The sequence below is a fragment of the Gossypium hirsutum genome, chromosome A01 (assembly GCF_007990345.1).
Source record: "Gossypium hirsutum isolate 1008001.06 chromosome A01, Gossypium_hirsutum_v2.1, whole genome shotgun sequence".
NCBI classification, from domain to species: domain Eukaryota; kingdom Viridiplantae; phylum Streptophyta; class Magnoliopsida; order Malvales; family Malvaceae; genus Gossypium; species Gossypium hirsutum.
The window spans coordinates 136,941-162,697 of NC_053424.1; the positions used below are offsets into that span (position 1 = coordinate 136,941).

The following is a 25,757-nucleotide window of genomic DNA, read 5'->3' on the forward strand; positions in this document are numbered from 1 at the left end:
CTTGAATTGTTATTTTGCTGTGAGAGTTTTTATTTATCTATTAAGTTAGTATGTGTCTACCACCCTACTTATTAACACATTATTTAATATTTTGTAAGATTTAACACATATATTTTAAAATAGTTAAACATGAAATAAAAAATAATTAATACAAATTTAAACATATAATTAGAAAAATGAGTACCTAAGAAAATAAGGCTTTTTTCAAAACACCTAATATTTATTTATTATGGAACCCAATCTCACTGCTGCAAAAAAGAAAAGGACCCCAGAACTTCTAATAATATCAACTTCAAAGCCCATGTACAAAAAAAGCCTGTAAGAATTCACAGATCAAAACCCTATCTAACTAAAACACCAACATTTCATCAATCGAAAACAATGATGCAATGCTTGAATATGATGCTTTTAAAAAAAATTCAATCCTTCAATTACAAAAAAAATACCAAACAAATGAAGCTTTGGGGGCTGCCTGCCTGCCTACCCTAAAAGCTGAAACCAGGCTCCACGTGTAAATTTCTTAATGAGTTTGCTTCAATGAATTAATGCGAAGAGCAGTGATGTTTTTTGCCTTGGGAAAAACATCTTTTTTTCCAGTACCACCGTGTGAAGGCATGAAAAATACCAACAGAGACCGTACAACACTGACAAGTGTGGATGATAATCGAGATCTTATACTTGATACTTTGATAGTTTTATCGAGATCTTATACTTGATACTTTGATAGTTTGTCTTTCTCAGGTGGCTCCAATGCAGACATACATTGGTCCCATGCCCCATTCCTTAGCATCTGCAACAATTCAGTGAATGAACTTAGTCTAATGCATAATATAATTTGTTTCTATAAATACACCAAAATATAGATCATCCTCGAATGAATAGTAATTCACTGCAATTAAGATATCCTATCAAATTATAGAAAAAGACAACTTTTGCTAAATATGTGTGTGTTTGCACTTACCCCAAATGAAGTAATACATGCAATCGGAAATATTTAAAGGATTTTTAGCATTTTAACATATATATTTATATATATATATAAAGATAAAAATAATCAGGAAATTACAAGGAACCCCCCACCTGTTTATAACCGTGCAAGACCTGGCAAACTTCATTATGTAGTTCTCCATTCCTTATTTCCTACAGGCATACAACAATGTCAAAAAGCTCCAACTTTAGTTTAACATATACAACCCTCTAAAATATTTATTAACAGCATCCTTACATCCCAACTTGCAAAAGCTTTGCACATCAAAACAAGTGAACTCAGAGCAGCTGATGGGTTCGCTCGGACCTGAAAACGTTGGGTGTCATCCAGGTAAAATTAGATTATTTTGAGTTAATGATGATGATTAGAACAAGAGATGCATACCACTGCACATAGACCTCGGAAGGCATCTTCTTTCTCGATATCATCACGTATCCTGCCACAAATTATTTGATATAAAGACAATGCTAAACCGCACCACGACAGTAGCTTAACAGTATATCAAGAAAAGAAATCATAAGGGAAATGAATCGATACTTACATAGACAAAGAAATACACCATGGTTGCATGAAATGCTCCATGTGTGGTGATACAAGGTCTGGACACACCCATGCAAGTCTCCCTAGAGTAATTGCAGTATTTTCAACAACTGACTTGTTTACCCCTTGCTGATCATACACATATGAGATAATGGCATCAACATGATCGTCAAGGCACTAATGAACAAACACGTAATTATGTGGTAGAAGTACAATGGAGACCCCTATCCTAGGTGTCAGGTTAGATTTTGCCTCCTCTACTTAAATAATGAGAAAATTAGCCCCTATGCATTAGATCAAAGGGCAAACTAATCCTTTTTGTTAAAAAATTCATCTATTTCTACTGTTAAAAATTGGCATGGATGACCCAATAACTAAACAATGACATATGGCATGCCACATGTACCTCATGCTGACACAGAGAGCAGTTTTTAGAAGTAGAAATGGATGAGATTTTTACAAAATGACCAATTTACTCTTTGATCTATTGTACAGGGACTAATTAACCCATTTTTTGAGTAGATGGGTAAAATGCAATCCGGTTCCTATTACAAGAGCCTCCATGATACTTTTACCATAGTTATGTTTATAAGGGCATGCAAGCCAACAAAATTCACCAACAAAAAGGGAAGATTACCTCTGCATGCTGAAGGATAGGAACCAAACATGAGATCACTGTCATGACAACCGGAGAAATTTCTTGACGAACCTGAAATTAAAGTCGAATAGTCAGTGACGATAAATGAGGGAAAACAAGACATCAAAGAAACCAAAGGGGGGTGAATGAAGAGCACACATACCTTAATTGCTAGCTCTCCAATGGCCCAACATGCATTGTTTGCCACTGCAATCGTCTCATTTAACTTGGGAGTGGTCTGCATGGGGCATATACTATGTAAAACTATAAAGATGGTAAACTGAGATATGGAATTCCAATATGAAACTTTACCAATTGGTTAGTTGCAACATCAAGAAATTCAGACAAACGAGGACACAAATGAACAGGGCAAACCTAATCAAATTCAACATATGAATAAAGTGGATCAGCTTCAACCACACCAAAAGGGAGGAGGGGGGATTATGAAAAAAGGGAGGTTTCGATTTGAACTTACTTTTGCAAGGTCCCCAACAAGTGCAAAGGCACTTTGTCGCACATCGGTATCATCATCCATACAACATTGCAAAAGCAGGTCCCTTAAATTGCTCTGTGCAACCTGCATATAAGGTCCATGTGAACAACACAAAACATACCAGTTCACATTGTAATATAACATATTTACCAATATCTGGACCACATGTTTTTTTTCATCAAGAGCAAAGGAGAAAGCAAGTACCAGACTCTCTATTCCACCTTGAAGGCCCTCTGTAAGTCCAGAGAGCAAATCAAGTGAGCACACAATGAACTCCTTATCATACTGAACTCCAGCTGAAATAGGATCAACCTGCAATAGAAATTTCTATCAATGTCTTCAAAAAACTATGTCGGAAAAAATATCTTTACTGTTAATGCTAATAAGATGGAAGTAGCACAAGTTGAAAGAAAGGTTCTATGCTTAGGTAAAAGTACCATGGAGGCCCATATACTAAGAGTCAGATTGCATTTTGCCCATTTACTCAAAAAATGGGCAAATTAGCTTCCGTATGTTGGATTTAAGAGTAAATTAGTCCTTTTTGTTAAAAATTTCATCCAATTCTACTGTTAAAAACTGATGTGGTTGACGAAATAACCAAACAGTTACACATGGTATGCCACGTGCACCTCATGCTGACGTAAATGGACCAGTTTTTTAACTGTAAAAATAGAAAGAATTTTTAATAGAATGTCCAATTTGCTCTTGATCTAACGTGTATAAGGACTAATTTGCCCATTTTTTTCGTAGAGGGGCCCTCCATGGTACTTTTACCACTGTACTTAATATATATACTACAAAATGTAATTTCACATGTATTGGCTAAACATATATACATCAAAAGCTAACACATGCTACCGTTATATCATCAATAAAATTAACCAGGTAATGGAACAGAAAACAAGCCACTCCGCAAGGCACTAGTCAATATACTGCTTAATGGAAGAGATCAATCACATTTGAGTAAAAAATATATAGGAAATCATTGGCCAACCATGAAGGGCAGAGAGCACAAATGAAAAACTAATTCAACATGATTGTCGATTAGTAGAAATTAACAGTCGATTTATAAAACCTTGGCCAGTTGTTGAGTCTGGATGATATTTATGCACCTCTGGAATACAGGCTGATCAAATTGAGAGAATCCAGTACCCAATGCCTGAAAAAGTAAAATACATTAATCCTAATGGTAACTCTACTAAAAATTTGTACAGACATCATATTGTTGAAAAATATAGCAAATTTCTTAAACAAGGGATTAGATTACAAGAACAAGGAGGACAAGATATATCTGCTAATATCAGTATATCGATGAATATAGCTTACAAATGCATAAAACCGGAGTAATATATACTAATAATAAATTGTTCTAAAAAGTTATGGTGATTAGGTGATTGCAGATTAAAAGAAATTACGTACACTGATTGTTTGTACTCACTTCTATGTTTAGTTGCCCATCTAGGCAATAACTACTTATAAAAGAAATAAATAAATGAAAAGGTGAAAGAACAGTTAACCGACCTGTGCTATGGACGTGAAGCACTCCAGCAGTCGAAAGAGATCTTTGTCAGAATTTGAAACCTGCTGCCACTTCGCAATGAGTGGTGGCATCAGAATTTCAAGATAAACTGGCTGCAAATGATAAAGCCAGTCAATGGGAGAGAATCATCTTACCGCAAACAAATAAAACCCACCAAAAAATGAAATAACTTTTGAGCATAACAAGGCTAATATAGATTAGAAGGAAGAGACAAAAGTTTGAGGAACATGATTATCATCTTTAGCAGTAGCATACTGAAATACCTGATTCAATTTCTCTCCAACAGCATCTGCTAGAGTTCCAATAGCATCATAAACAATTCTGATATTCCGTCTCTGTAAATGTTTATACACACATAAGTAAGCAAGAAGTTTTATCCGATGGTGATGATGAAGCAGCATATGGTATTAAAGGAAGGCAACAACTGACAGTGCCAGGTCTCATATAAGTCATAATTGCAACACTAAAAACAGCTTATTATAATGTAGTGGCCATCAAACAACCTGATACTTGCCAAAAGCGCACATAAGATGCTGTAAAATCACTTCCAACCTCGGTGCCAACTCTTCAGCAGCCTCCTGAAAATAAATAAAACAATGTTGATATTATTGAAGTAATGGGGGGATTATGAAATGACTCCACTTGATTTATTGATATAAACCTCTATAAACTACACTATTAGATATCAATAAGAATTTAAATCCTAAAACCAACAATTCATGCAGCAGATTCATAACAACCTCTTCAAGTGTTGCAAAAGCCGAACAAGCAGCCTCTTGCACCCGCTTGTTAGTATCCAATATTCTTCGCAGGAGACCCGTAAGAACTGAATCGAATTGCTCATACCCCTTTTTATTACCACTATCCTGAAATAAATGAAACATTAGAGTCACAACCACAGAATTCTGTGAAGTGATATGTACCAAGAACAATAGATGAATAATAGCCAGAAAGATTTCATCTGTACCTGAACAATGTATTTGCTGAATCGAGAAAGTGTCCAACAAGAAATACTCCTTATGAGGGCAAACTTATCATCTAAAAGGGGAATTAGAAATGCTACAATCTGCACATATAAATATGTTTTTCTATCAATGCAACAAGCTGCATGACAAATAGGAGTAAAATAAAACCATTGCTAAATGCGGTGATTATAAATTTATGAGCACAAATTTATTTAATGAAAACAGATGAATCAAAAACGTAGACAAAAACAATAATTACCTCAGACAAATGAGGATAAAGACCATTAATGCAACCTTCAGCAATTGCACCGAGAGTCAACACGGCAGCTTCCCTATCTTTCCAAGCTTCATCACCACTAGCAGATAACTTGGCCTGCAGATTCAACGGTTAAGACCATGTAAATTAATAGCTCAACACCAAAAGAATAGATTTTGATGCAAACTCCTATTAAAAGTTGTTGACGGGGTCAACTCTCTTTCAGAAGAAGTCTTTGAAGTGTTGTCCGTCGAGCAACCAATCGAACTCTCAAACAATGGAGGTATTGTGCCCAAGGTGTCTATGCTCGGTTTTATCCCCGAGTTTTTTCTCCCAATTCCGACAAGAGCCCAACAGGTTAACGGAGTTTGGGGAGTACCTCGCCACCATCTAGCCAAGTGGTAGTGTTCTTACCCACCAATGCCATATAAGGGAATGGGTTTAAACCTCACCAAGGCCAAACACTAAACATTTCCTTGGTGGACCAGGCGCTCCCACTAAAGTAAACCCGTCAAAGGCTCTCCGAAAAGTCGGGAGACAAACACTCGGGGATAAAACTGAGTATAGTTATCCTAGGCACAATACTTCCACTGTTCGAGGGTCCGGTCGGTTGTTCAACAGATAACACTTCAAAGACTTCTCACAAAAAGAGAGCCGACCCCCTCAACAAAAGTCAACTGACTTTCAAATATCACTATTTTCCATAATTATTTCCATGCACACATATAAGAAAAGTTTGTTGTTAACAGCAATAACATTGTGATTCAAGCTAGCATATCCATATCATAGCAAATTACTCAAGTTTGTAGATTCTTCTGAAAGAAACAAGCTGATCTTCTGAAATGTTCATGCAACGAACTGACCTAAAATCTTTTCGCCAAGATGAATATATAATGCAACATGCCAATTGGTGATGATGGATGGCCAATAACATAAATGGAAACGTTAAAACAGTTACAATTTTCATGATCATACTTTGACATCCCCAATAGGTAAGTTACCTCAATAACAGGCATCAAAGTAGGAAGAATTTCATCTCCAAACACATTTGACAGAACATCAAGAGCCGCTGCACTGCATTTCCGTAAGTTCCATATGCCACAGGAATCATCATCCTGTACCGAATTATCCAGGAAACAGTTTCATTAAGGAACCGATTTTTCTAAAACTAACAGACATATAGAACTTAGCTATGTTAGTTGCTGAAAGGAAAAAAAATGCTTACATCGTCTTCTGCATCATCAGAACCATGAAATCGTGGTGTATGAAATCGAGGTTTTAGATCCTGAAGAGGAAATGCTATGAGAGGATATATTAGGAACCAACTTCAGCAAGACAGAATGCAGATATCTGACAAATTCTAGAAAACTGAGAGCTGAAATAAATTATATTAACCTGATCTCTGTCTGGAAGAGACTCATCTTCCTACAACAATGAACGATTCCCAAGTAAATTATCAAATTATAATTGCCAAGTCAAATAATCTGAAAGCAGAAACTAACAAGACATAACCTCAGCATCAACAAGTGATTCATCATCATCAGCATAAACCATGTTTGACAATAAAATCTACAAAAAAAAAAAAAAACAGATACATGAAAACCAATCATAAGGACATTGTATGGATCTGCAAAGAGAAAAAGAATCAAAATATGAAAGACAGCAAAGTATTAGCATACCGGAATTAGACGTGGCAAATATTCTCTCAAATTCTCATACGGTAACTGTGCATCACAATATGCAGACCTGCCAATCACGATCAATGTTGAATCATAAACACTTAGCAGGGAAGGGGGGCTTAAAGCTAGTAAAATTAAATCCAATTATCCATGGCCTTCGTTCCTGTCCCTGTGCAGATTCAAGAAAATGAATCTATATTTCTAACAGAAAGGATTAAGAATATGATGGATAATGGCTATGATATTCAAAATCTTGGAAACTACAGTTCAATTTACAACATAAATGGCACATAGAGGCAGACATGCAGGGATAAGCACACGCCCAAGATCTCCGACATATTTAACTCACATTATGGCACTATTAAGTAGAAGTTGTCAATATGCCAAAGCAATCAAAATTATATGGTTTTAGAATACCTCCTAGTCTATATATCAGAGATTTGCACATGGAATGCATAAAGTAGAAATTTACCAAAATTCACATGCTTCTAGTGCTACTTCATCATCAGTGTCCTTACTGACTTGCAGCATATATTCAATTACGTTCTTCAAATGTGGCTGAGAAATAGCGAAAATCACATCAGTGAATTGGCAAAAGAAGACAAGACAGTGGCATATAGACTAAAATATATCAACAAAATATACCGACCTCCAGAAAGGATGGATGGATTTCAATTAGCTGGACAAATGCTGCACAAACCTGACCATTTGGCAAAAAAAACATTGATCTAAATATGCTTAATCTTAGAAAAACAAGATTGCATTTTGTAGTCATCACTGACTCAAAATATTAAAAATAGCCAATTTTATACAGAAGAAAATTTAGTAGGAGACAAACAGTTCTTGGTGTAGTATCCCATTTAATACATGTATTAGCAGAATCCAGCAAGATTATAGTCTCATGGCAGGAAAAAGAAATAGGACCATTAACATCAAAGACTAGTTTTAAAACATGTCTAACTCTAATACTGCATTCTATATATCAATGCTAACAACAGATTTAAGAGTTCCATGCAAAAGACTCAATTATAACTATAAAAAAGAATACAAGAGGAGAAAGAAAAATGATTCACCAATTTCCGCACTTCTGCAGCAGGGTCATTAGCAAGGACAAATAAACCCTGAAGGAATTTATCCATGGATGTATATAAAGCCTGCAAGATATTAATGTATAGTATCAAGTACTGCCCCAAAAGTATCAGTAAGAATACAAAATTTCAAGTTAAAACTTACGGAAGGCATCAACATAATGTATTGGTTTACAGAATCCAATGAAAGCTTTCTCAGAGAAGTATGTGGAGATTGAAAAAACTGCTCATAGAAAATAATAATAATAATTAGCAACAAAAATAGAGTATTGACAAATGCATGATGGAATTTTAATACAAGGAACTACATTTAACCTGAAATAAACGAGGAAGGAATATTTTGATAGGCCTTTCAGCTAACCCAGGCACATCTGAATCTAGCACTTGTGGTATATCCTCACAAATCTGTCTTACAAAACAATGGTTGATGAATTAAGTGTAATTAGTATGGTACATACTTAGTATTGAAACATGTCTTTGCTGTAGGAGTTTTTCTCAGCTAGATTAAAAGTTTGATCATCGGAAAGCAGTAACCAGGGTTCGTAGCTTCTTGTATTTGAGTGACAAAAGAACCTTAGTACTTGAAACAGGTTTCCAATATTTAGAATATCATGGATTTTCATAAGGAAACTTTGTGTATAAGCTATAAGCATCTTAAGAAGAGAAGACCGGAACTAGGAAAATAAATAAGTAGAACTTGTAGGCACCAACTCTGGTGCAATGTAAGATCAAGAATCTTGTTCCACTGACAATACATGTTTATATGTAAGTGAATCTAGTTCTAAAAGGTCAAAGCATCATCTGCTACATTGCTAGATGCTGAATATTTTCAAATAGCTTATAGACTAAATTACTGTGACATACTGAATATTTTCAAATAGCTTATAGACTAAATTACAGTGACATACTTTTATTGATTTAACTTAAGGTTCTCAACAATTACCAATATGACGACTTCCATCCAATGATGATAGAAATTAGAAGATTACTCATTGCATACCTTTGACAATGCATCCATTGCACCTTCCATGTGATTTAAGTCACTGCTATCCATGCAATTGACAAGAGCTTGCAACAGCTCAGGCCACCCAAGAATTCCCCCTTGTTGAACAACCACGGTTACAATAGTCCCAACTGTGGACCTAATATGTTTATCAGCTGCTCCTAAACAAGGGAATAATTCAGACTTTATATATTGCTGGTGTGCAGGCGACATTAACTTGTATGCTGTCCTGAGATTATTTTTCAACAACAAACCAGCTGCTTGTCGAATCTCTCCCGATTGTCCCTGCATATAGAAAGTAAACAAGTGTTGGTAATATGCTAGTGTATTAAACACCTAATATATCAGCAAAACTACATCACAGTAAACATGTTTGACCAAAGAACATAGAAATCCAGTCAATACCCACAATCCAGTTCCTCAAGAAACACGTAAATTCAAATAGAAATAAGAGAAAATTTCTACTAAACTAGCTGAAACAAACCTCAGCTCGTGCAAGGATAAAAACGAGATAGTTGTTAAAATCAGGGAACTGAGAGTAGTGCTGAAGCTGTTGCCAAATCTGAGACTTATCAGCTGAAGAATAAGGCGAAATCTGCTGTTCTAGTAATCCACAGATCTCCTTTAACCCCTCTTCTTGTGGCTGCCACGAAGCACTCCCAGCCGCCGCCATTCTATTAACCAGAATATAATTCTACTAGAATCCAAGTTCTTTGATCTCAGTTCCAATGGATTAATTTGCAAAGATAACAAAGTTTATGGTCTTTTGCTGTTTATTTTTTTCTAATTTCAGTTAAGGCAGCACTACTTCAAGGAAATTCCCAAGTATTTTGGACAAGAGGACAAAAAGAGAAGAAAAGAGACATAAGACTGGGGAATTTGCTTCGAAGTGTAAAGCAAAACAATAAATAAAGTAGTAGTAATATTATATAAAGGTAAAAAGCAATATTCGAAAGCCATTATACTTTTGCAAAATAACAAAGAGTTTGGGTTTCTTCGAGTTTCCCTTTTCAGCCATTTTAGTTTCTCCATTAAAGTTGGGTCTAAAATATAATAGAAAACCCAAAGCAAGCATTATTATTAGCATTCAAAGCTAAGGCAGAATTGGGCTAAAATATAAAAAAACCCAAACTATGTATAAAGTAGATGAGATCAGTGGATTGTTTAAAAGGAATCCATTTGCACCACAAATTCTTAAGGAAACTTGGTTTTTTGCTGTCCTCCATTGCAAAATTTTTCATCTTTTAATATTTGTCTTTGAATGAAGCCTGCATGGTCCATGCAAGGAATTATTATGTGTGTGGGTAGTAAGCTATACCCTTTGTACGTGGAACAAGGTACTCAGTGAAAACCAGTGCAAGAATTATTATGTAATGAGCCAGCCCAGGTTCAGGCATTAATTTGCTGGGCATCATTTCAGTAATTTAATCGGTACTCGTGCCCTTCAACATGGGATATATAATGACCAAATCCTGGTACATATATACGTGTCCCAATTTCTATCATTACACAACATTTCATTGAAACGCAACAAAAGGCGATTGCTGTCTTTGGAGTCTAATGATGGTGGTAATTTCCCCTAAAAAAATGTAGTCAAATTATTTAATCTCACAACAGTTGTTGCGATCAGATAATTTTTGTCTAAAAAATTTGATGAATCATAATATTTGTTATATTCACAAACCAAATAAATTACAACTTATAAATATTCATAATTGCAAATTAAATCCTCCACCAAACTAAAACATCCTTTTTCACTTTTTATATCAATGGAACATCTATGCCCACAATTGCTTGCAACTATCTTAGAATACGAGATAGAGTCCAAAAAGTTGTAATATTATATACATTGTAGCATTAGCATATTACACCTTTAAATATATTTAAATCAGCGACTTTTTAATTTTTTTAAATAATAACAGTACCAATCGAATTAAAATTTAGTGAATTAAAAGTTATATTTAACCGAATTATATTTGTATTTGAAATTATTACGAAACATAATTTTACTCTAGAATAGAGTATGTGTAACAATGGAAAGCATGAAATTGAGAAATAATTTAATTTAATTTTGATCCACATTTTAAAATAAAACAAACAAGGATTTAAAAAGTAAATTAAAGGTATGATGTCAAATTTAGTTTTCCATATTTACATCTTTTGTCAATTTGACTTAAATTTCTTTTTGGCACTCAAGCTTTCAAAGAAGAGTCAAATCACATTTTTTAATGAAAATGCTTACTAAAACATTAAATTATTAACTATGTTGGTGTGCCAATCCTCATGTACTTTATACAGACATGACAATATTTATCTTGGCTTACGTCAACAAATAATTTTATTTAGATAAAAATAAAAAATCAAGGGAAAAGTATAAAAAAGTTCACGAATTTTTTTAAAAAAAAGCATGAGTTACATGTGGATTGTCATGCGAGTTACTATATTTAAATTTTTAACATCTTAGTCAACATTTCTATTAGAAACAACAATTAAGTTATTTTTGAAAGGTTGATGATCAAATTTGATTTTCTTTTTTAAAGATTGAAGGTCAAAATTAACTAAAAGAAAAGAGCAAGGGTCAAATTGATAAAATATGTAAATATTGAAGGCTAAATTTAAAATTATGCCTACATTAAAATACATGTTAGGCCCAATAAAAAAAGTTGAATGGGCCGTGGAATTTTTTTAACTCAAATCCATAGACAACTAAAATTAGATCCGAGATAAAAAAGACACCCGCTAATTCGAGTAACTATAAATTACCGTACGCCAAAATTTCACTGCAGTCAGCCCTAGTATTGGCGGTACATTCCAACATCTGAAAAATCTCTCTAGCTACTCGCCTTGAATATTTTGAATTTGCTTTCTTCTCCACAGGTATTTTCGCAGATTCCCTTTTCACTATCGTTTCCATTTCCCACTGCTTCATTACGACGGCCGAGAAATTAAATCTTCAATTTCAATTTTGATGGGCTTTTTTTTTCTGAAAAATTTAGCGTTTTTGTTAATTTCTCTTGACGTCCTGTTTTTCGATTTTTTAAAAAAAAATCAGCAGTTTCAAATTATAGCAACATTTTGGTTAATTCAGTGCAACTAGTGGTTTTTCCTTGTTTGATTAATGTTTTATTTTCGTATCTGAGCTGAGTTAGTTTTTTTGATTTATTTGTTTGATTCATTAATGTTTGATTGCAGATTAGTAGGGATTCAATATGGATTTTGATGAATATGAGTATTTAGAGAACACAGTTGAGAATCCTGAGCCTCAAAAAGCAAAGAAAGAAAATGGAAATGGCAGCGTTGATACTGTCAAATCTGAGGAGAGAAATCGAAGTCGGAGTTCGAAGCATAAGAGGGACGAGAGAGCTGATGGTTCTGATGATTATCATCATCCTTCCAAACACTCGAAGTCGAGAGAGGAGTCATCACGTGATCATGACCAGCGCAAGGAACTAGGCTTATCTCAGCTGTCACGGTCTAGAGATGGAGAGAAGGATAGGCAACGAAGCAGTCGAGAGCACAGGTCCAAGGACAGGGATAGGGAGGATAGGAATGGGAGGGAAAGAGAGAAGGAACGTGATCGAGACAGGAAAGAGCGTGATCGTGAAAGTGAGAGGGATAGAGAAAGGGAAAGGGAGAGAGAGCGGTCAAGGAGAAGCAGGAGCCGATCAGAAAGAGAACCAGACAAGAGTCGTGACATGGAGTTCAGAGAAAGAGAAAAGGAGAGAGAGCCAAGGGAACGAGACAGAGGAAGCAGGTACCCCTGCATATTATTTTCACTTCGGGTTGTTTAGCTTTTGGCTTCTCGGTGCATGTTGTTCTTGTCATATTTGCCTTGAGGATTACTTGGATGCGTAGTTGCAATTATTAATTTGAGGCAGTATTATGGTGCTGGTAAATTTTCACATTTTATACGTAATTCTAACACGCAGTTTTTCTATTTCTTTGCAAGCGTGAACACAATATGATGAGTGTTATCGTAATGTTTCTCATACAGTACTGGTTTGGATGTAATATGGATTCACTTTTAGACTGTAATTTTATTGTTGATGGCAAGTTTCAGGCTTTCAGCCTAGAGTTGTAATTTCGATGATGATTTTTTTTTTTTGCGATGTGAATCAATAATTTCTTAGCTCATTTTCTGCAATCTGTGTCGTTCTAGTGGTCAATTTGGATGTAGGTTTTTCTCCCTGTACTTGGTATCCTGTTTCCCAAAAGCTTTCCAAAGATTGGCCCTGCTATATGTCAAGCTCGTTCAACATAGCTCCTGCCTTCCACAAGTAACCACATAGAATATCTAGATAATCAACCCTTTTTCCTGCCATAGCTAGGCTCTATCAATTTTTTCCTCCTAGTGTAATTCTTGCTTGCTTAATGGGTTTTATACAGCTACCTAAATACGTTTTTTTCTCCCGCTCTTAAGTTTCATATGGTTGTTCAATTTATTCAGTGTCCTCAATTCTGAATATTAAACATTAGATTCTGGAAACTCGCAGATTTGCTAGAGCAATCTTCAGATGGTCTTTCTGGCAATTGGGCCAGGCACTGGATCTCAGGTCATGGGTTTTAAATATTTCTTCCTAGACTATATATGAAAGCTTGCATTGCAAGAATGGAGTTTCGATCTTGGAGGTTTTGACCTGAGTGGTGATATCATGGTTATGATTTCCGTTATCCTCCAACTTTAAAAGATGAGTTGCTTAATCGTATCTATTCTGTTGCAGAAATGCTAGAGGGTGATATGGGCTTTGCTTAAGCTTCCAGTTCATCTTTGTTTCAATGGATGCCAGATTGGCCACACTTTTTTCTTTTTGCAGGATATAATCATTAAAATGTTGTCTTGAAGTTTTAGGTTTTAGGTAACCATAGTACTTCCCTCCATTGTCTTATGTTTGATTTCACTGTTATAGAGTCTATGTTTGATTCGCTTTATAGACTCAAGGTCTTATGTTGACTTTGTTTAGTTCCCTGCAGGACCATGTAACAGGGGTTTGACCAGGGATTTAAATAGCGGTCCGTTACCGAAATAGCGGCCGTTATATAGCGGTAACGGCACCGTCTGAAACCGCTACTGCCGAAACCCGCTATACCCGCAATACACAATAAGTAATGTAAAATTCACGACCGCAATACCTGCAATGACCGCAATAGCATCCGTTATGTCCGCAACCGCGATAAACGCAATGTGACCGAAAACGCGACCGCGACCGCAATTTAAATCCCTGGGTTTGACATTTTTATGCATGTCGGAGAGAAACTTTAATGCTGGATTTTGCTCTTTTCCTTTTTTGTTTGTGTTTTGCAGTGATTGCATGAAGCATACATTTGAGAGATTTCTTCACTTTCCAGAAGCAAATATATATTTTCTACTTACCTTTCCCTTCTTTTTCCCAGATATTTTTATACTTCTGAGCGGTTCCATTTAACTTATCATCTTTCAAATGATATAAATGGTTATTTTTATGTGCTTCCTCTTTTTCGCAGGAGGTATAAAGACAAAAAGGAAGATGCGGCAGAGGCTGAGGTTGATCCAGAAAGGGATCAGAGAACCGTATTTGCTTATCAGGTAAGGATGCATTTAGAATGCTTGTTCTATCATGTTTTTGCGGCCCTCACTTTTCTCCTCATGGTTGCTGGTGTGAAATATTTTGCAAAATTTTCAACAGATATCCTTGAAGGCTAGTGAAAGAGACGTTTATGAATTCTTCTCTAGGGCTGGCAAGGTGAGCTCTACTTTTATTTCATGGTACCATCTCAAAATTTCTTCTATACAGATTACATTAGGAAAAGACTCATTTAGTTCTTAAATGTCATCTATATGATGCTTAAGATTTCATTTTATGTTGTGGAACTCATTTTCATTTAGTTACTTTTTTATTCATGCTTATGGATTTTTTAGCATTTGTAATCTGTATGAAAATATATAAATTGAGGTAAACTTCCAGAAGGTTGTGCTCTAGTTCTCTACTGTTATTAGTTTCCATAGGGCTGGAGTTGTTTGCTTTAGTAATAATACAAGTCATGCATTCTAATTGCTTTTGATCCCTTATTTAATCTGGTTTTATGCAAATCATCATGGACGCAGGCAAATACAGATTGACACTCACATGATTTTTGTGTGTGTGTTTGGGTCCTGAATAACTATTGATCAAAATTTTCAGGTACGAGATGTTCGCCTCATTATGGATCGAAACTCAAGACGTTCTAAAGGGGTTGGGTGAGTGCTAAAACTTATGACTATAACTTGTTTCTTAGGTGTTATTTGGTTGTGTTTTTTCCTGGTGAAGTTAAAAACATCACGCAAAATTGTTAAAATTTTAAATTATTGTTTGGACAAAGAGGTGCAAGGCTGGTTTGGTTATTATGCCTGCATCTTTCTTTCTGAGTCCTTATGGATCTTATTATAACTTTTTAATGCAGGTATATTGAGTTCTATGATGTTATGTCTGTCCCTATGGCAATAGCACTCTCCGGACAGCCTCTTATTGGTCAACCAGTGATGGTGAAACCATCTGAAGCTGAGAAGAATCTAGTTCAATCAACTACATCTGCATCAGCTGGACAGACTGGTCCATATGCTGCTGGCGGTAGAAAGTTGTATGTTGGTAACCTACATTTCAACATTACAGAAGACCAACTGCGTCAGGTAAAATTGTAGGGACTGCTGAACATTCTATGTTTGAGTTGGGTCTTGATTATTGGTTTTGAATGTTGTTAACTTTTAATCACTCAGGGATAGGATTTAATCTGAAAGCTTTATTTAAGGAATCAAATAACACTTAATCCAATTTAAGTGTAGTTAAATTAAATATTTAAGGAGCAAACCATTCAATAATATGAGAGGGCAAAACTTAGAGACAGCATTCATGCGATTTTGAACTTCCAATCTAGGTATTGCATTAGATGCCTTGCAATAACATGTGGGCTTCGAAGGATTTTCTTAAATAGTTTTGAGAAACACACTTAGACATGGTAATGCCTTAGCTGCAAATTGGACTTGGAGAGAAATTGCTCACCACAAGGACACTTCACATAAACTGAATTACTGCTCCTTTTCTTGTTTCTTTACCAAGTTCGTCTTGGCAATTTTTCTGATGACAAGGTTTTAGCTCTTCAACTCAAAGTTTTCCCCATTTCTAGAGAGATAAGGGGGATTCCATTTATTTGTATCAGTTTGAAAAAATGCATCAATGATTATTCACTGGGATTGGAGTGATCAGATAATTTTGTAAGCAATATGAAATAAGCTCTTGAATGTGCTTTTGTTAGTTGATGATTTTCATGTAATATTTGCTAGTCCACTTACCCTGGAGATATTTTTATTACATAGTTGCTCTTGGTCATCTTTTATGAGTATTATATGTCCCTCATTCTTTCCTTTCTTTCTCTGTCTGGTCCTCTTAATTGGGATAATATCTCTTTATCGAATTTCCTTGGGATCCTTGTACTTTTTGCTGGATTCATATTTCTCATTTACTTGTTTAAAATGCTCAGGTTTTTGAACCTTTTGGTTCTGTGGAGCTCGTTCAGTTGCCTCTTGATGAAACTGGTCATTCTAAAGGTTTTGGTTTTGTCCAGGTAATACTTAGTAAAGGAACCTGAGAAACTACTGTGATTATTCTTTGGCAAATCCTTAATCCATATTCTATAGAATGTTCTGCTTTGGAATTTGATCACTCTGTTTATCCTACATGTTGATTAACTATAATCAACTGTTTGTGATCAAGTAGGCCTTTTAGTTAGTATAATCCTTCAATTATTCTTGACAGCCAGGATTCTGTTTTGAAAAGATACTGAACTAATTGTTTTTGCAGTTTGCCCGTCTGGAAGATGCAAAGAATGCATTGAATTTGAACGGACAGCTGGAGATTGGGGGTCGAGTAATCAAGGTGCTAATGGGTGTTGCTGTCTTAGTTTTGTATCGGCGTATGCCTATTTCATTGATTTCTGATTTAGGGTTCCTACTGCATTTGACCCTTCAACTACTGAAGTAAATTAATTGACTGCAATTCTTTAAGCATGTGACCTTTATATTCTTTTGCCACCAACTTCTCTTTTAGCTCCCGATCGATTGACCATGTATCTATCAATTTTCTAGCTGCCAAGCAGCCTTAACAAAGAGTGTTCATATATACACATATTATTTTCTTTTTCCTATCTGTTTAGGTATCGACTGTTACTGATCAAGGTGTATCGCAAGATTTTGGAACGAATGCTACTGCTGCTGATCTTGATGATGATGATGGTGGTGGCTTGGTGAGTATCATCTATGGCCCTTTTTTCTGTTATGATCCAAACTTCTTTTATGCTTCTAAAAGATGCATCATTTTGGTAAAAGAATGGCTTCTGTTGTTTGACATTGCATTTGAAGAGAGCTGTAAACTTTCTCATCTGCTTAAGTTTCACATTTGTCTTTTGTTTTGCTTAGCTTTATCAGTATTTGATGAAATATGCTTTAGTTTTGGCAATTTTTTTGACGTTTTAGTGAGCTGATAACACATTCTTGTGAATTCCAGTCTCTGAATTCATCATCTCGAGCACTTCTTATGGCAAAGCTGGATCGCAGTGGCACTGCATCAAGGTTTGCCTTATCAATCTTGTAATGTTTTAATTTATAAGTTTTCTGACTGAAACTGCATTTGCCTCCATTATTGCAGTATTGCTGGCAGTGTAGGCATGCCTGCTAATAATAGCACTGGCCTTACTGCTTCAACAGCACCAATTCTTGGAGTTGCACCTTCATTGCCATCCCTTGTTCCTCCTACGATACCGACCTCTATTTCTACCATTCCTGGACTTCCAGGTGGTCTTCAACTCCCTACGAATGGCATCCCTGCTATTGACACAATTGGAAGTCCAAGCGAATGCCTGTTGTTAAAGAATATGTTTGATCCAACCCTGGAGGTTGGTGCTTGCACACAAATTTTAGTGTTTTCTTTCCTTTTCATGTCTTTGTCTAATTGTATCATATTCTTGTGACAGACGGAACCAGAATTTGATTTGGATATCAAAGAGGATGTTCAGGAAGAATGTAGCAAGTTTGGAAAATTGAAGCATATACACGTGGACAGGTAAATTACTAGTTAGACCAGCTACTGCTATGTCTTTGTTAGTTCTGGCAGCAGCCTTGTCTGATTTTGTGGATATCAATGTCATTTATTTTTGTTATCATACTTCTGTTCTACGTTGCTCAGACTGAGTGCAAGTGTCAAATATGGACATGCATCTGGAAAAAAAACAGCTTAACCTTCGTAACATATGTCCAAATTGTATTTGTTATAAATTCCAAATTCAAATATTATGGAATGATCCCATTGCCTAGTTTTTTTTCTTCATAATTTCATTATTATTGTCTTGGATGACTGATAGCGTGGCTGATTTATTTGGTTAAAACAGGGACAGTGCTGGTTTTGTGTACTTACGATTTGAAGATGCACAAGGTGCAATCAATGCACAGCGGAACCTACATGGGAGATGGTTCGCTGGAAAAATGATCACCGCAACATACATGGTAAAATATCATTTCCTTTTAGTTTAATCCTTTATATATGTATATGGTAAAAGTACCGTGGAAGCCCATGTACTAGGAGTTAGATTGTATTTTACCCCATTTATTCAAGTCTTTGTGCATTAGATCAAAGAGCAAATTGGTCCTTCAGTGTAAAAACTTCTGTCATTTTATATTGTTAAAAATTGGCGTGGTTGATGGAACAGGTTGACAGTGACCAGTTTTTAACGGTAGAAATGGATGAAATTTTAACAAAATGATTAATTTGTTTTTTGATCTAATATATATGGACTAATTTACATATTTCTTGAGTATAGGGGGCAAAAAGTAATCCAACTCTTAATACAAGGCCTTCATTGTACTTTTATTGAAATTGCCCTAAATAATTTTCTTCTTGTAACTTTCAAATTAAAAATAAAAAATGGGGTTCACAGGTGCCACAAACTTACGAGGCAAAGTTTCCAAGCAGCAAGAGATAGTTGGATGATGTTTTGTTCAACCTTAAAATCAAAATCTCCTCGCAACTTTAAACATCTATAGTTAAAATTAGATGGCATTATTGCTACTAGTTTTAGATTTATTTTGCCATGTTTGATACACCACTTATGTACCCTTTTTTTTCTTGTATAACTTGGAATACATGCCATGACAATGGAATACCTATAAGGTCTTTGGATGTTTTAATTTAAGGTGATTCTCTCATTTTCTTTTTGAGCATTTATCAAATTTTACTATAATTTATTTGAGGTTTTTTTTAGGGGATAGATCATTATATGATGGGTTTAAAAGTGAGCAATTTAATCTTAATTTGAGTATTTGGCTTTACAATAGTGCCAAGTTTATTTTCTAAAAATAACGAGTAAACAACAATAATTGGGGTAGTTAGGAGGATGGGCATCATTGTTTTTTTCCAATTTGTTAGTAAGCCTGAGGCAGTCAATCTAATTTCACAGACATCTTTAGGTTGCGACAAAAAATTCGTGTTAAAATCAGCACCAAACCAGATCTTAGAAGGATGCTAATTACCAACATTTGTCCAATCTCAGTTTCTCAATCATTATTATTTCCATTTTAAGTACAAGAAAGTGTAGGCTCTGTATCCATTTCTCAAGTAGTCAAAGAGAAAAATAGATGATTTAAAACTAGAAGAAATTGGAAATCATACACTACTTAACGATCCTCCTCCGAGCTAAAAACCTAGCAAGCGGAGGCGTAAGCGCGATGGTAATCGGAACACGGACAGGAAACAATGCCTTGTTACAAATCACAGCCAATGCAAGTGCTCCGCCGGTAGAAGCAGCAAGCTCAGCCGTTCGATTTCTTCGCGTCTCCTCCACCGTCGATTCATCGATCGAAAACCCATCTGGGTTCGTCAATTCTGGAGGTGGGTTTTGGCCTTTGGAAAAGCCAGGGAGATGGAACTTGTCGAACAACGATTCGACGTCCACGTTGTTCTTGATGGCTACGTAAAGACCGGTTATGGAAGCGGCGGAAACTGAGAAGTGGACACCCAGTGCTACTTTGCCGTATTTCTTGACAAATTCCTTGAATCGGTTTCCACTGAAAATAGCCATTTTTTATGAGGGTGGAGGCGTTTAGGGTTGGACTTTCACTTGCTTTTGCCTTTGGCTTCGCTTGCTGTTATCAAGTTTCTGGTTTTAGCTATGGAGACTGGAGAACATTTGGGCGGGCTTTACTTGCTATGCTTTGATGGATCCATTTCATCTTTGTCTTCCTTTTGCCCTATCATTGTTTATTTGGAATTTTCAAAATTATTTAATTAGATTTCACCTTATTAATGATATTTAATTACATACAACATATCTTATATTTTAGATTAGTTTGTTAAATGTGTCCGAATTTTTAATTTAACATTAATAATTTAAAAAAAAATATTAAGCAGAATGTGAATGTTCCATAACTTCGTGAATCATATTGAAAAAGTTTAAGTGAATGTTATAAAATATCATATTAACTGTTACATTCATTTCGTTTATAGAAATTAAATGTTATATTTAATATTCGCTTGGGTTGTCAATGAAAAAAATTGCATTCACATAAATTTCAAACGTAATAAAATTAAATTTCTTATATTATTGATATTTGTTTACACACTATATTATTAAATCATAAATATATTGATATAATTTCAAAGAGTTCAAATAGTTAAATTTCATAACTTAACGATACTTAATTTCTCTATCATTTTAAAAATAGGTAGGTAATTCAAGTTTTATATTATTTCATATTTTTTTATTTTTAATATATATTGATTATAATATAAATTAGCATAATTTATAAAATAAATATTTATATTATATTATTTTTACTTTTTTAATCATAGTATTATTAGAAAATAAAGTTATGATAAAATCAAATATAAAGTTAGGTAAATTACAAAAATAATCATTTTTTTACCTCATATTACATTTTAATCACTTATATTTAAAAGGTTATATTTTAGTCACTTACGTTGTCGTTTTCTTACAAAGTGGTCACTCTGTTGTCACCTTTCTAACTGCAATCTTACGTGGCAGTCTAAATGAGTTTTAAATGTCAACTTAGATGTCTAAGTGGGACGAGAATAAATTTTTAATTAAATTTAAATTTTTAATTTATTTACGCCTTAAATTAAAAAATAAAACGATAATGTGACTAAAATGTAATATGATATAAATAAAAGTAATTGTTTTTGCTATTTACCCTTTAAAAGTTAAAAAAGAGATAATAGCCTTAAAATTGAGATTCTTTCTAATATTTTTTTGGTCCAAAGATTGTGTTTTAAATACTTAAAAAGTGAACGGCAAGGAAAGAAAGAAAGAATCCTAAAGACTTGAAATAATAATGTAAAAATAAAGAATAATAAATAAAAAGGTCTGAATTAATAATCATCAATCATAATACAATACACACACAGGAACCAACAATGAAGAAACATTATAAACACAATGAGACAAACATATTGTGGTTTTCTTCTCTTTTTAGCTTTTAATTGCTGGGGTTGCTCCGGAAAGATCCCAAAGCCTTAATAGCCGCCGCTCTAAGGATGTACTGATGATATGCCGCCGCCGCAAGTGCTCCCACCATTGGTCCAACCCAGAATATCCACTGTTCATTGTCGCCATTTTTGTTAGTTTCACAAACTAAATGAACAAAAAAACACTGAAATTTTTTTTAGAAAAAGAAGCTTACGTGGTCATCCCAAGCCTTGTCGTTGTTGTAAATAACGGCGGCGCCGAAGCTTCTAGCAGGGTTAATACCAGTTCCGGTGATAGGAATAGTAGCCAAATGAACCATGAACACTGCAAATCCTATAGGAAGTGGAGCCAACACGGGTACATGTGAATCACGGGCACTTCTTTTAGGGTCAGTAGCTGAAAAAACAGTGTAAACAAGCACGAATGTCCCAATAATCTCAGCTCCCAAAGCAGTCCCTTTGTTATAACCAGTCGCCACCGTGTTAACACCGCCGCCAAGGGAGTTGTATTCACTCTTCATGAATGCCTTAACTAACCCAACACCACAAATAGCACCCAAACATTGAGCTACCATGTAAGCCACCGCCCTTATTAACGACACCTTCCTAGCCAAAAACAACCCAAATGTCACCGCCGGGTTAATGTGACCACCTGCGTCGTAAAACAACCAAAATTCAACAAAAATGGCTAATTGGCTATATTAATGAAGTCACTGTTTTTTTTTGGGGGGGGGAGAGTACCTGAGATACCGGCGGTGCAGTAAACAAGAATGAAAATCATGCCACCAAAAGCCCAAGCAATGCCCAAAAGACCAACACCATCGCATGCATCGTGTTGTTTCTTGTGGCCGATGACGGTGGCTATGGTGACGTATAGGAAGAGGAGAGTAGCGATGAATTCGGCGATGAGAGCTCTGTAAAAAGACCAAAGCTTGATCTCAGCCACGTCGATGAGCGGTGCCGGTGGAGGATCCACATAGTCCTTTCGGCTCACCCCTTCTTCACTCACTTCCTTCGACATGTTTGATTCTTTGTTTCTTCAAAATGTTGGAAGCTTTTTGAGCTGTTCTGAGTTGATGGTACTGCCGTCTATTTGGGATATGCTCACTTCCCTTTTATAAACTGGTTTCAATGCCACCATAGTTGTGCATTTTTGGATAAGATAAAGGGTACTTTTGGAACAAATATTATCATATTTTTTAAGTATTATAAACCATTTTCAATTTTATAGATAAAAATAATAATAACTTTATATTTTTTCTATAAAAAAATTATATCTGAACAGCTGATTTTAGACAAATAAATCAATAAATATTAACTGTAATGATATTTTTATAGAAGGAATTTAAGTTCTTAACTTTTAAAAATTAATTTTTATGATATAAAAATTGAATTGAAGACTACATTTTTTATTTTTTTTAAAATGGTATTTTATTTGTTGAAGGGAAAAGAAAAAAGAGAAAGGGGGAGAGTTGGTAATAATAATAAAGGACAGAGTGGGACAAAGGGGTGTACAGCGAGACCATGTGAGCGTGAGGGCTATGCTTCTCTGTATGTAGGGTTCAATGCTCTGTCATCCAACCGTACCCACCCCCTTCCCTTCAACGGTTATTTCTTGTCTTTTTAAAAAAATATAAAATTTCCACTAATTTGTTTTTCCTCATTTTCCCCATATGTCCCTTACATGTCTCCATTTTGGGCAACCCCTCCTTCCCCTTTTCCTTTGCTTTTGACACGTCATTCCTCCCTTTTTGGTTCAATTATTATTTGGACCCTGAATTTAGTAACATTTCTCATATTGATGCTTTAATTTTTTAACTAAGTTAAACCCTAAACTTGACAACCGTTCTCATATTAGAGTCTGGACAAGGTAATTGTTCTTACATTGGGGCTTAAACTTCTTTTTGTCCAAGTTAATCTCTAAATTAAGTAATCGTTCCAACATTAGAGCTTAAACTTCTTTTTGTCCAATAAGAATTTCAAGGACTAACATGATGAAAAAAAAGTTCAAACATCAACGTGAGAACAACTTAACTTGAAAAAAAATTAAATCAAACTTGAAAAAAGTTGGCAACCCCAAAAATTGATTATTTTTTCTAAAACTTCCAATTTCCCTTCTTTTTAGTTTACATTAATTTTAAAATTGATACAATAAATTAATCATAAAATAATCAAATAATATAATGATTACATTTTAGTCACTCAACTTCAAAAAGTTACAATTTGATCATTAAACTATTTAAAAATTTTCATTTTAGTTCTTAAATTCGAGACATTCGAAATTATTTAATGAAAAATAACTTAATCGTAAAAAAGAAATGAAATGAGAGCTTTTGGTTAGTGTTGCTAGTTCAAACAAAAAAAGCTATAAAACAACGATTTCAATAACTTAATAACTTAAATGAAAACTTTTAAATGATTTAATGATATTTTGTAACTTTTTGAAGTTAAATGACCAACACATAAACCTTGGGTAGAATTTACCCTTTATTTTTTCACTTCCAATTTTCCTCTTTTTTTTAAAAAAATTTAGTTTATAGTGATTTTAAAATTGATACAATAAATTTTATCATAAAATAATATAAGAATAAAATTTATGAGACAAAAAATATATAGTATATAAATATAAGATAAATACGTGAATTATTTATTTTCTAGTTATATATTGAAATTGAACTAATAAATACATGCATACATGGAAGAAAACCATTAATTTCTTTTACTTTAAGATGAATATTTTCTAAGTTCTTACGTTAACTCTAAATTACGTAAATGGAAACTTCGTTATAGTGATTGAAATAACAAATGAAATTTAAATAAAAATTAGTATTCGGGTGCGAAAATAATTAGTTTATTTGAATATCCTCATATTAAAAATAAATACTCATTAAATAGATCTTTTAAATGCCCTATCAAATAAAATCATTGTTACAGATATTAACTATGTATTAGGTATAATATAAGAATAAAATGCGAACTTGATGGTTTTGCATTCGGGTTCAAAGTTAAACATAACACTTTTGTTTGGTCCGTTGATCAAATCGGATGGTGTAAGTTGGATTAATCAAGAATCATGTGGCAATAGCTGGCAAAAAAAGAGTATCATGGATGATGCTGCGGCATCATTCTGGATTTTTCTTTTCCATTGATCTTATCGTCTTTATTACCTGTAATGTACACAAAAAGACACGTCAAGGTCCCACCCGCTCCTCCGTTAGGACCGTTTATTTTCTAACCAATTCTTTTGCCCAAATACAACTAATTTTACTAAAAAAAAAACTATTTTTGTCAAAATTAAAATAAGCTAAATAGTTTTTAATTCACAAATATAAAGAAAATAATCTAAATCGTTAAAATTATATTTAATTATTATAAAAAACCATAACATAAATTAAAATAACATCAGAGTTTAAATAGAATTTAAATATAAAAAAATTTACCTCGACACAAATTTAAATAATTTACACATGATGTAACTTGAATTTCAAAATAAAAAATTTTAAAATCTCAATTTTATCGATATAATCAAGGTTGAGTTATTTTAATTAATAAACATTAACAAAATGTATATCTAGCTCAAATTTCATATATATGTTCTTTGCACTAGTATTGAGATAAATATCAAAACTATATAAATTTTAGTTTAATATGCAATTTTAAACATAAGCTTTAATCTTGTGACATTATCGAATAACATCATTTTATATTTATATATTGCATACATAATTAGTTATATTTATACGATATAATATTTATTTCTTTTAATGTATATGATGAATTAAATTTAAAATTTTAAGTATACGTTTGAACAGTAATAATACCAAATTAAAGTTTATATATGAAATTGTATAATAAATTAAAATTTATGTATAATTTTAAGATTTATTGTAATAAATTTTTTATTTACCATAATAATAATAACAAAATTATAATGATTTTTTTTTGTTCACCTGAAAATTATCAAAAATAATAATTTGTGATAAATCCAGAAGCTTCTACTTTTTACGGGAAAAAGAAGAAGCAAAGCCGCGAAAGGGAAGCAGTGGTTTTGGTATTAGTCAAATCATCTGCCACGTAAGCAAAGTC

The 25,757-nt window shown here is 34.1% G+C and overlaps 4 protein-coding genes across 6 annotated transcripts; 1 reads left to right on the top strand and 3 right to left on the bottom strand.

Moving 5' to 3' along the window:
- Positions 1–275: 275 nt before the first annotated feature.
- Positions 276–10,125, bottom strand: LOC107936992 (transportin-1). 2 transcript variants are annotated; one of them, XM_016869804.2, is made up of 29 exons: positions 9,674–10,125; positions 9,187–9,474; positions 8,502–8,591; positions 8,332–8,409; positions 8,172–8,252; positions 7,748–7,798; positions 7,571–7,656; positions 7,099–7,165; positions 6,932–6,988; positions 6,815–6,844; positions 6,645–6,704; positions 6,421–6,534; positions 5,423–5,536; positions 5,166–5,264; positions 4,939–5,064; positions 4,702–4,776; positions 4,462–4,533; positions 4,180–4,290; positions 3,734–3,817; positions 2,863–2,970; positions 2,641–2,742; positions 2,478–2,540; positions 2,329–2,403; positions 2,166–2,237; positions 1,530–1,657; positions 1,373–1,424; positions 1,226–1,294; positions 1,081–1,140; positions 276–790 (listed from the first exon to the last, which is right to left on the bottom strand). In XM_016869804.2, the coding sequence occupies exons 1-29, from the start codon at positions 9,860–9,862 to the stop codon at positions 707–709; spliced, it is 2,685 nt and encodes an 894-aa protein (XP_016725293.2). In that variant the 5' UTR covers positions 9,863–10,125; the 3' UTR covers positions 276–706. The 2 variants fall into 2 exon arrangements, with proteins under 2 accessions (XP_016725293.2, XP_040972716.1); XM_041116782.1 differs by lacking the exon at positions 9,674–10,125 and having other exon boundaries at positions 8,502–8,595; positions 9,187–9,468.
- Positions 10,126–11,937: 1,812 nt separating this feature from the next.
- On the top strand, positions 11,938–19,396 carry LOC107936976 (RNA-binding protein 39). 2 transcript variants are annotated; one of them, XM_041116786.1, is made up of 15 exons: positions 11,949–12,066; positions 12,382–12,943; positions 13,683–13,742; positions 14,671–14,752; positions 14,853–14,909; positions 15,348–15,403; positions 15,607–15,832; positions 16,681–16,764; positions 17,001–17,075; positions 17,353–17,442; positions 17,703–17,767; positions 17,844–18,090; positions 18,169–18,257; positions 18,583–18,697; positions 19,129–19,396. In XM_041116786.1, the coding sequence occupies exons 2-15, from the start codon at positions 12,399–12,401 to the stop codon at positions 19,171–19,173; spliced, it is 1,836 nt and encodes a 611-aa protein (XP_040972720.1). In that variant the 5' UTR covers positions 11,949–12,066; positions 12,382–12,398; the 3' UTR covers positions 19,174–19,396. The 2 variants fall into 2 exon arrangements, with proteins under 2 accessions (XP_040972718.1, XP_040972720.1); XM_041116784.1 differs by lacking the exon at positions 13,683–13,742 and having other exon boundaries at positions 11,938–12,066.
- Positions 19,397–19,725: 329 nt separating this feature from the next.
- Positions 19,726–20,525, bottom strand: LOC107936978 (uncharacterized). The gene has a single exon (XM_016869785.2). It carries the CDS (start codon positions 20,266–20,268, stop codon positions 19,861–19,863), a length of 408 nt encoding a protein of 135 aa, XP_016725274.1. The 5' UTR covers positions 20,269–20,525; the 3' UTR covers positions 19,726–19,860.
- A 1,157-nt stretch (positions 20,526–21,682) lies between these two features.
- Positions 21,683–22,692, bottom strand: LOC107936977 (probable aquaporin PIP2-8). The gene is made up of 3 exons (NM_001327405.1): positions 22,413–22,692; positions 21,887–22,323; positions 21,683–21,802 (listed from the first exon to the last, which is right to left on the bottom strand). Exons 1-3 carry the CDS (start codon positions 22,690–22,692, stop codon positions 21,683–21,685), a joined length of 837 nt encoding a protein of 278 aa, NP_001314334.1.
- Between the last annotated feature and the right edge of the window lie 3,065 nt (positions 22,693–25,757).

Bases quoted from the DNA above. Each gene is read 5' to 3' on its own strand.
- LOC107936992 (XM_016869804.2), bottom strand. From the start codon at position 9,862: ATGGCGGCGGCTGGGAGTGCTTCGTGGCAGCCACAAGAAGAGGGGTTA. The intron at 5,265-5,422 runs GTAATTATTGTT...TTATATGTGCAG, and splicing joins TTTATCCTCATTTGTCTGAG to ATTGTAGCATTTCTAATTCC. The intron at 2,541-2,640 runs GTAAGTTCAAAT...GAATTTGATTAG, and splicing joins TTGTTGGGGACCTTGCAAAA to GTTTGCCCTGTTCATTTGTG.
- LOC107936976 (XM_041116786.1), top strand. From the start codon at position 12,399: ATGGATTTTGATGAATATGAGTATTTAGAGAACACAGTTGAGAATCCT. The intron at 17,076-17,352 runs GTGCTAATGGGT...CTATCTGTTTAG, and splicing joins TTGGGGGTCGAGTAATCAAG to GTATCGACTGTTACTGATCA. The intron at 17,443-17,702 runs GTGAGTATCATC...TGTGAATTCCAG, and splicing joins ATGATGATGGTGGTGGCTTG to TCTCTGAATTCATCATCTCG.
- LOC107936977 (NM_001327405.1), bottom strand. From the start codon at position 22,692: ATGTCGAAGGAAGTGAGTGAAGAAGGGGTGAGCCGAAAGGACTATGTG. The intron at 22,324-22,412 runs GTACTCTCCCCC...TTTACGACGCAG, and splicing joins CTGCACCGCCGGTATCTCAG to GTGGTCACATTAACCCGGCG. The intron at 21,803-21,886 runs GTAAGCTTCTTT...GACAATGAACAG, and splicing joins ACAAGGCTTGGGATGACCAC to TGGATATTCTGGGTTGGACC.
- LOC107936978 (XM_016869785.2), bottom strand. From the start codon at position 20,268: ATGGCTATTTTCAGTGGAAACCGATTCAAGGAATTTGTCAAGAAATAC.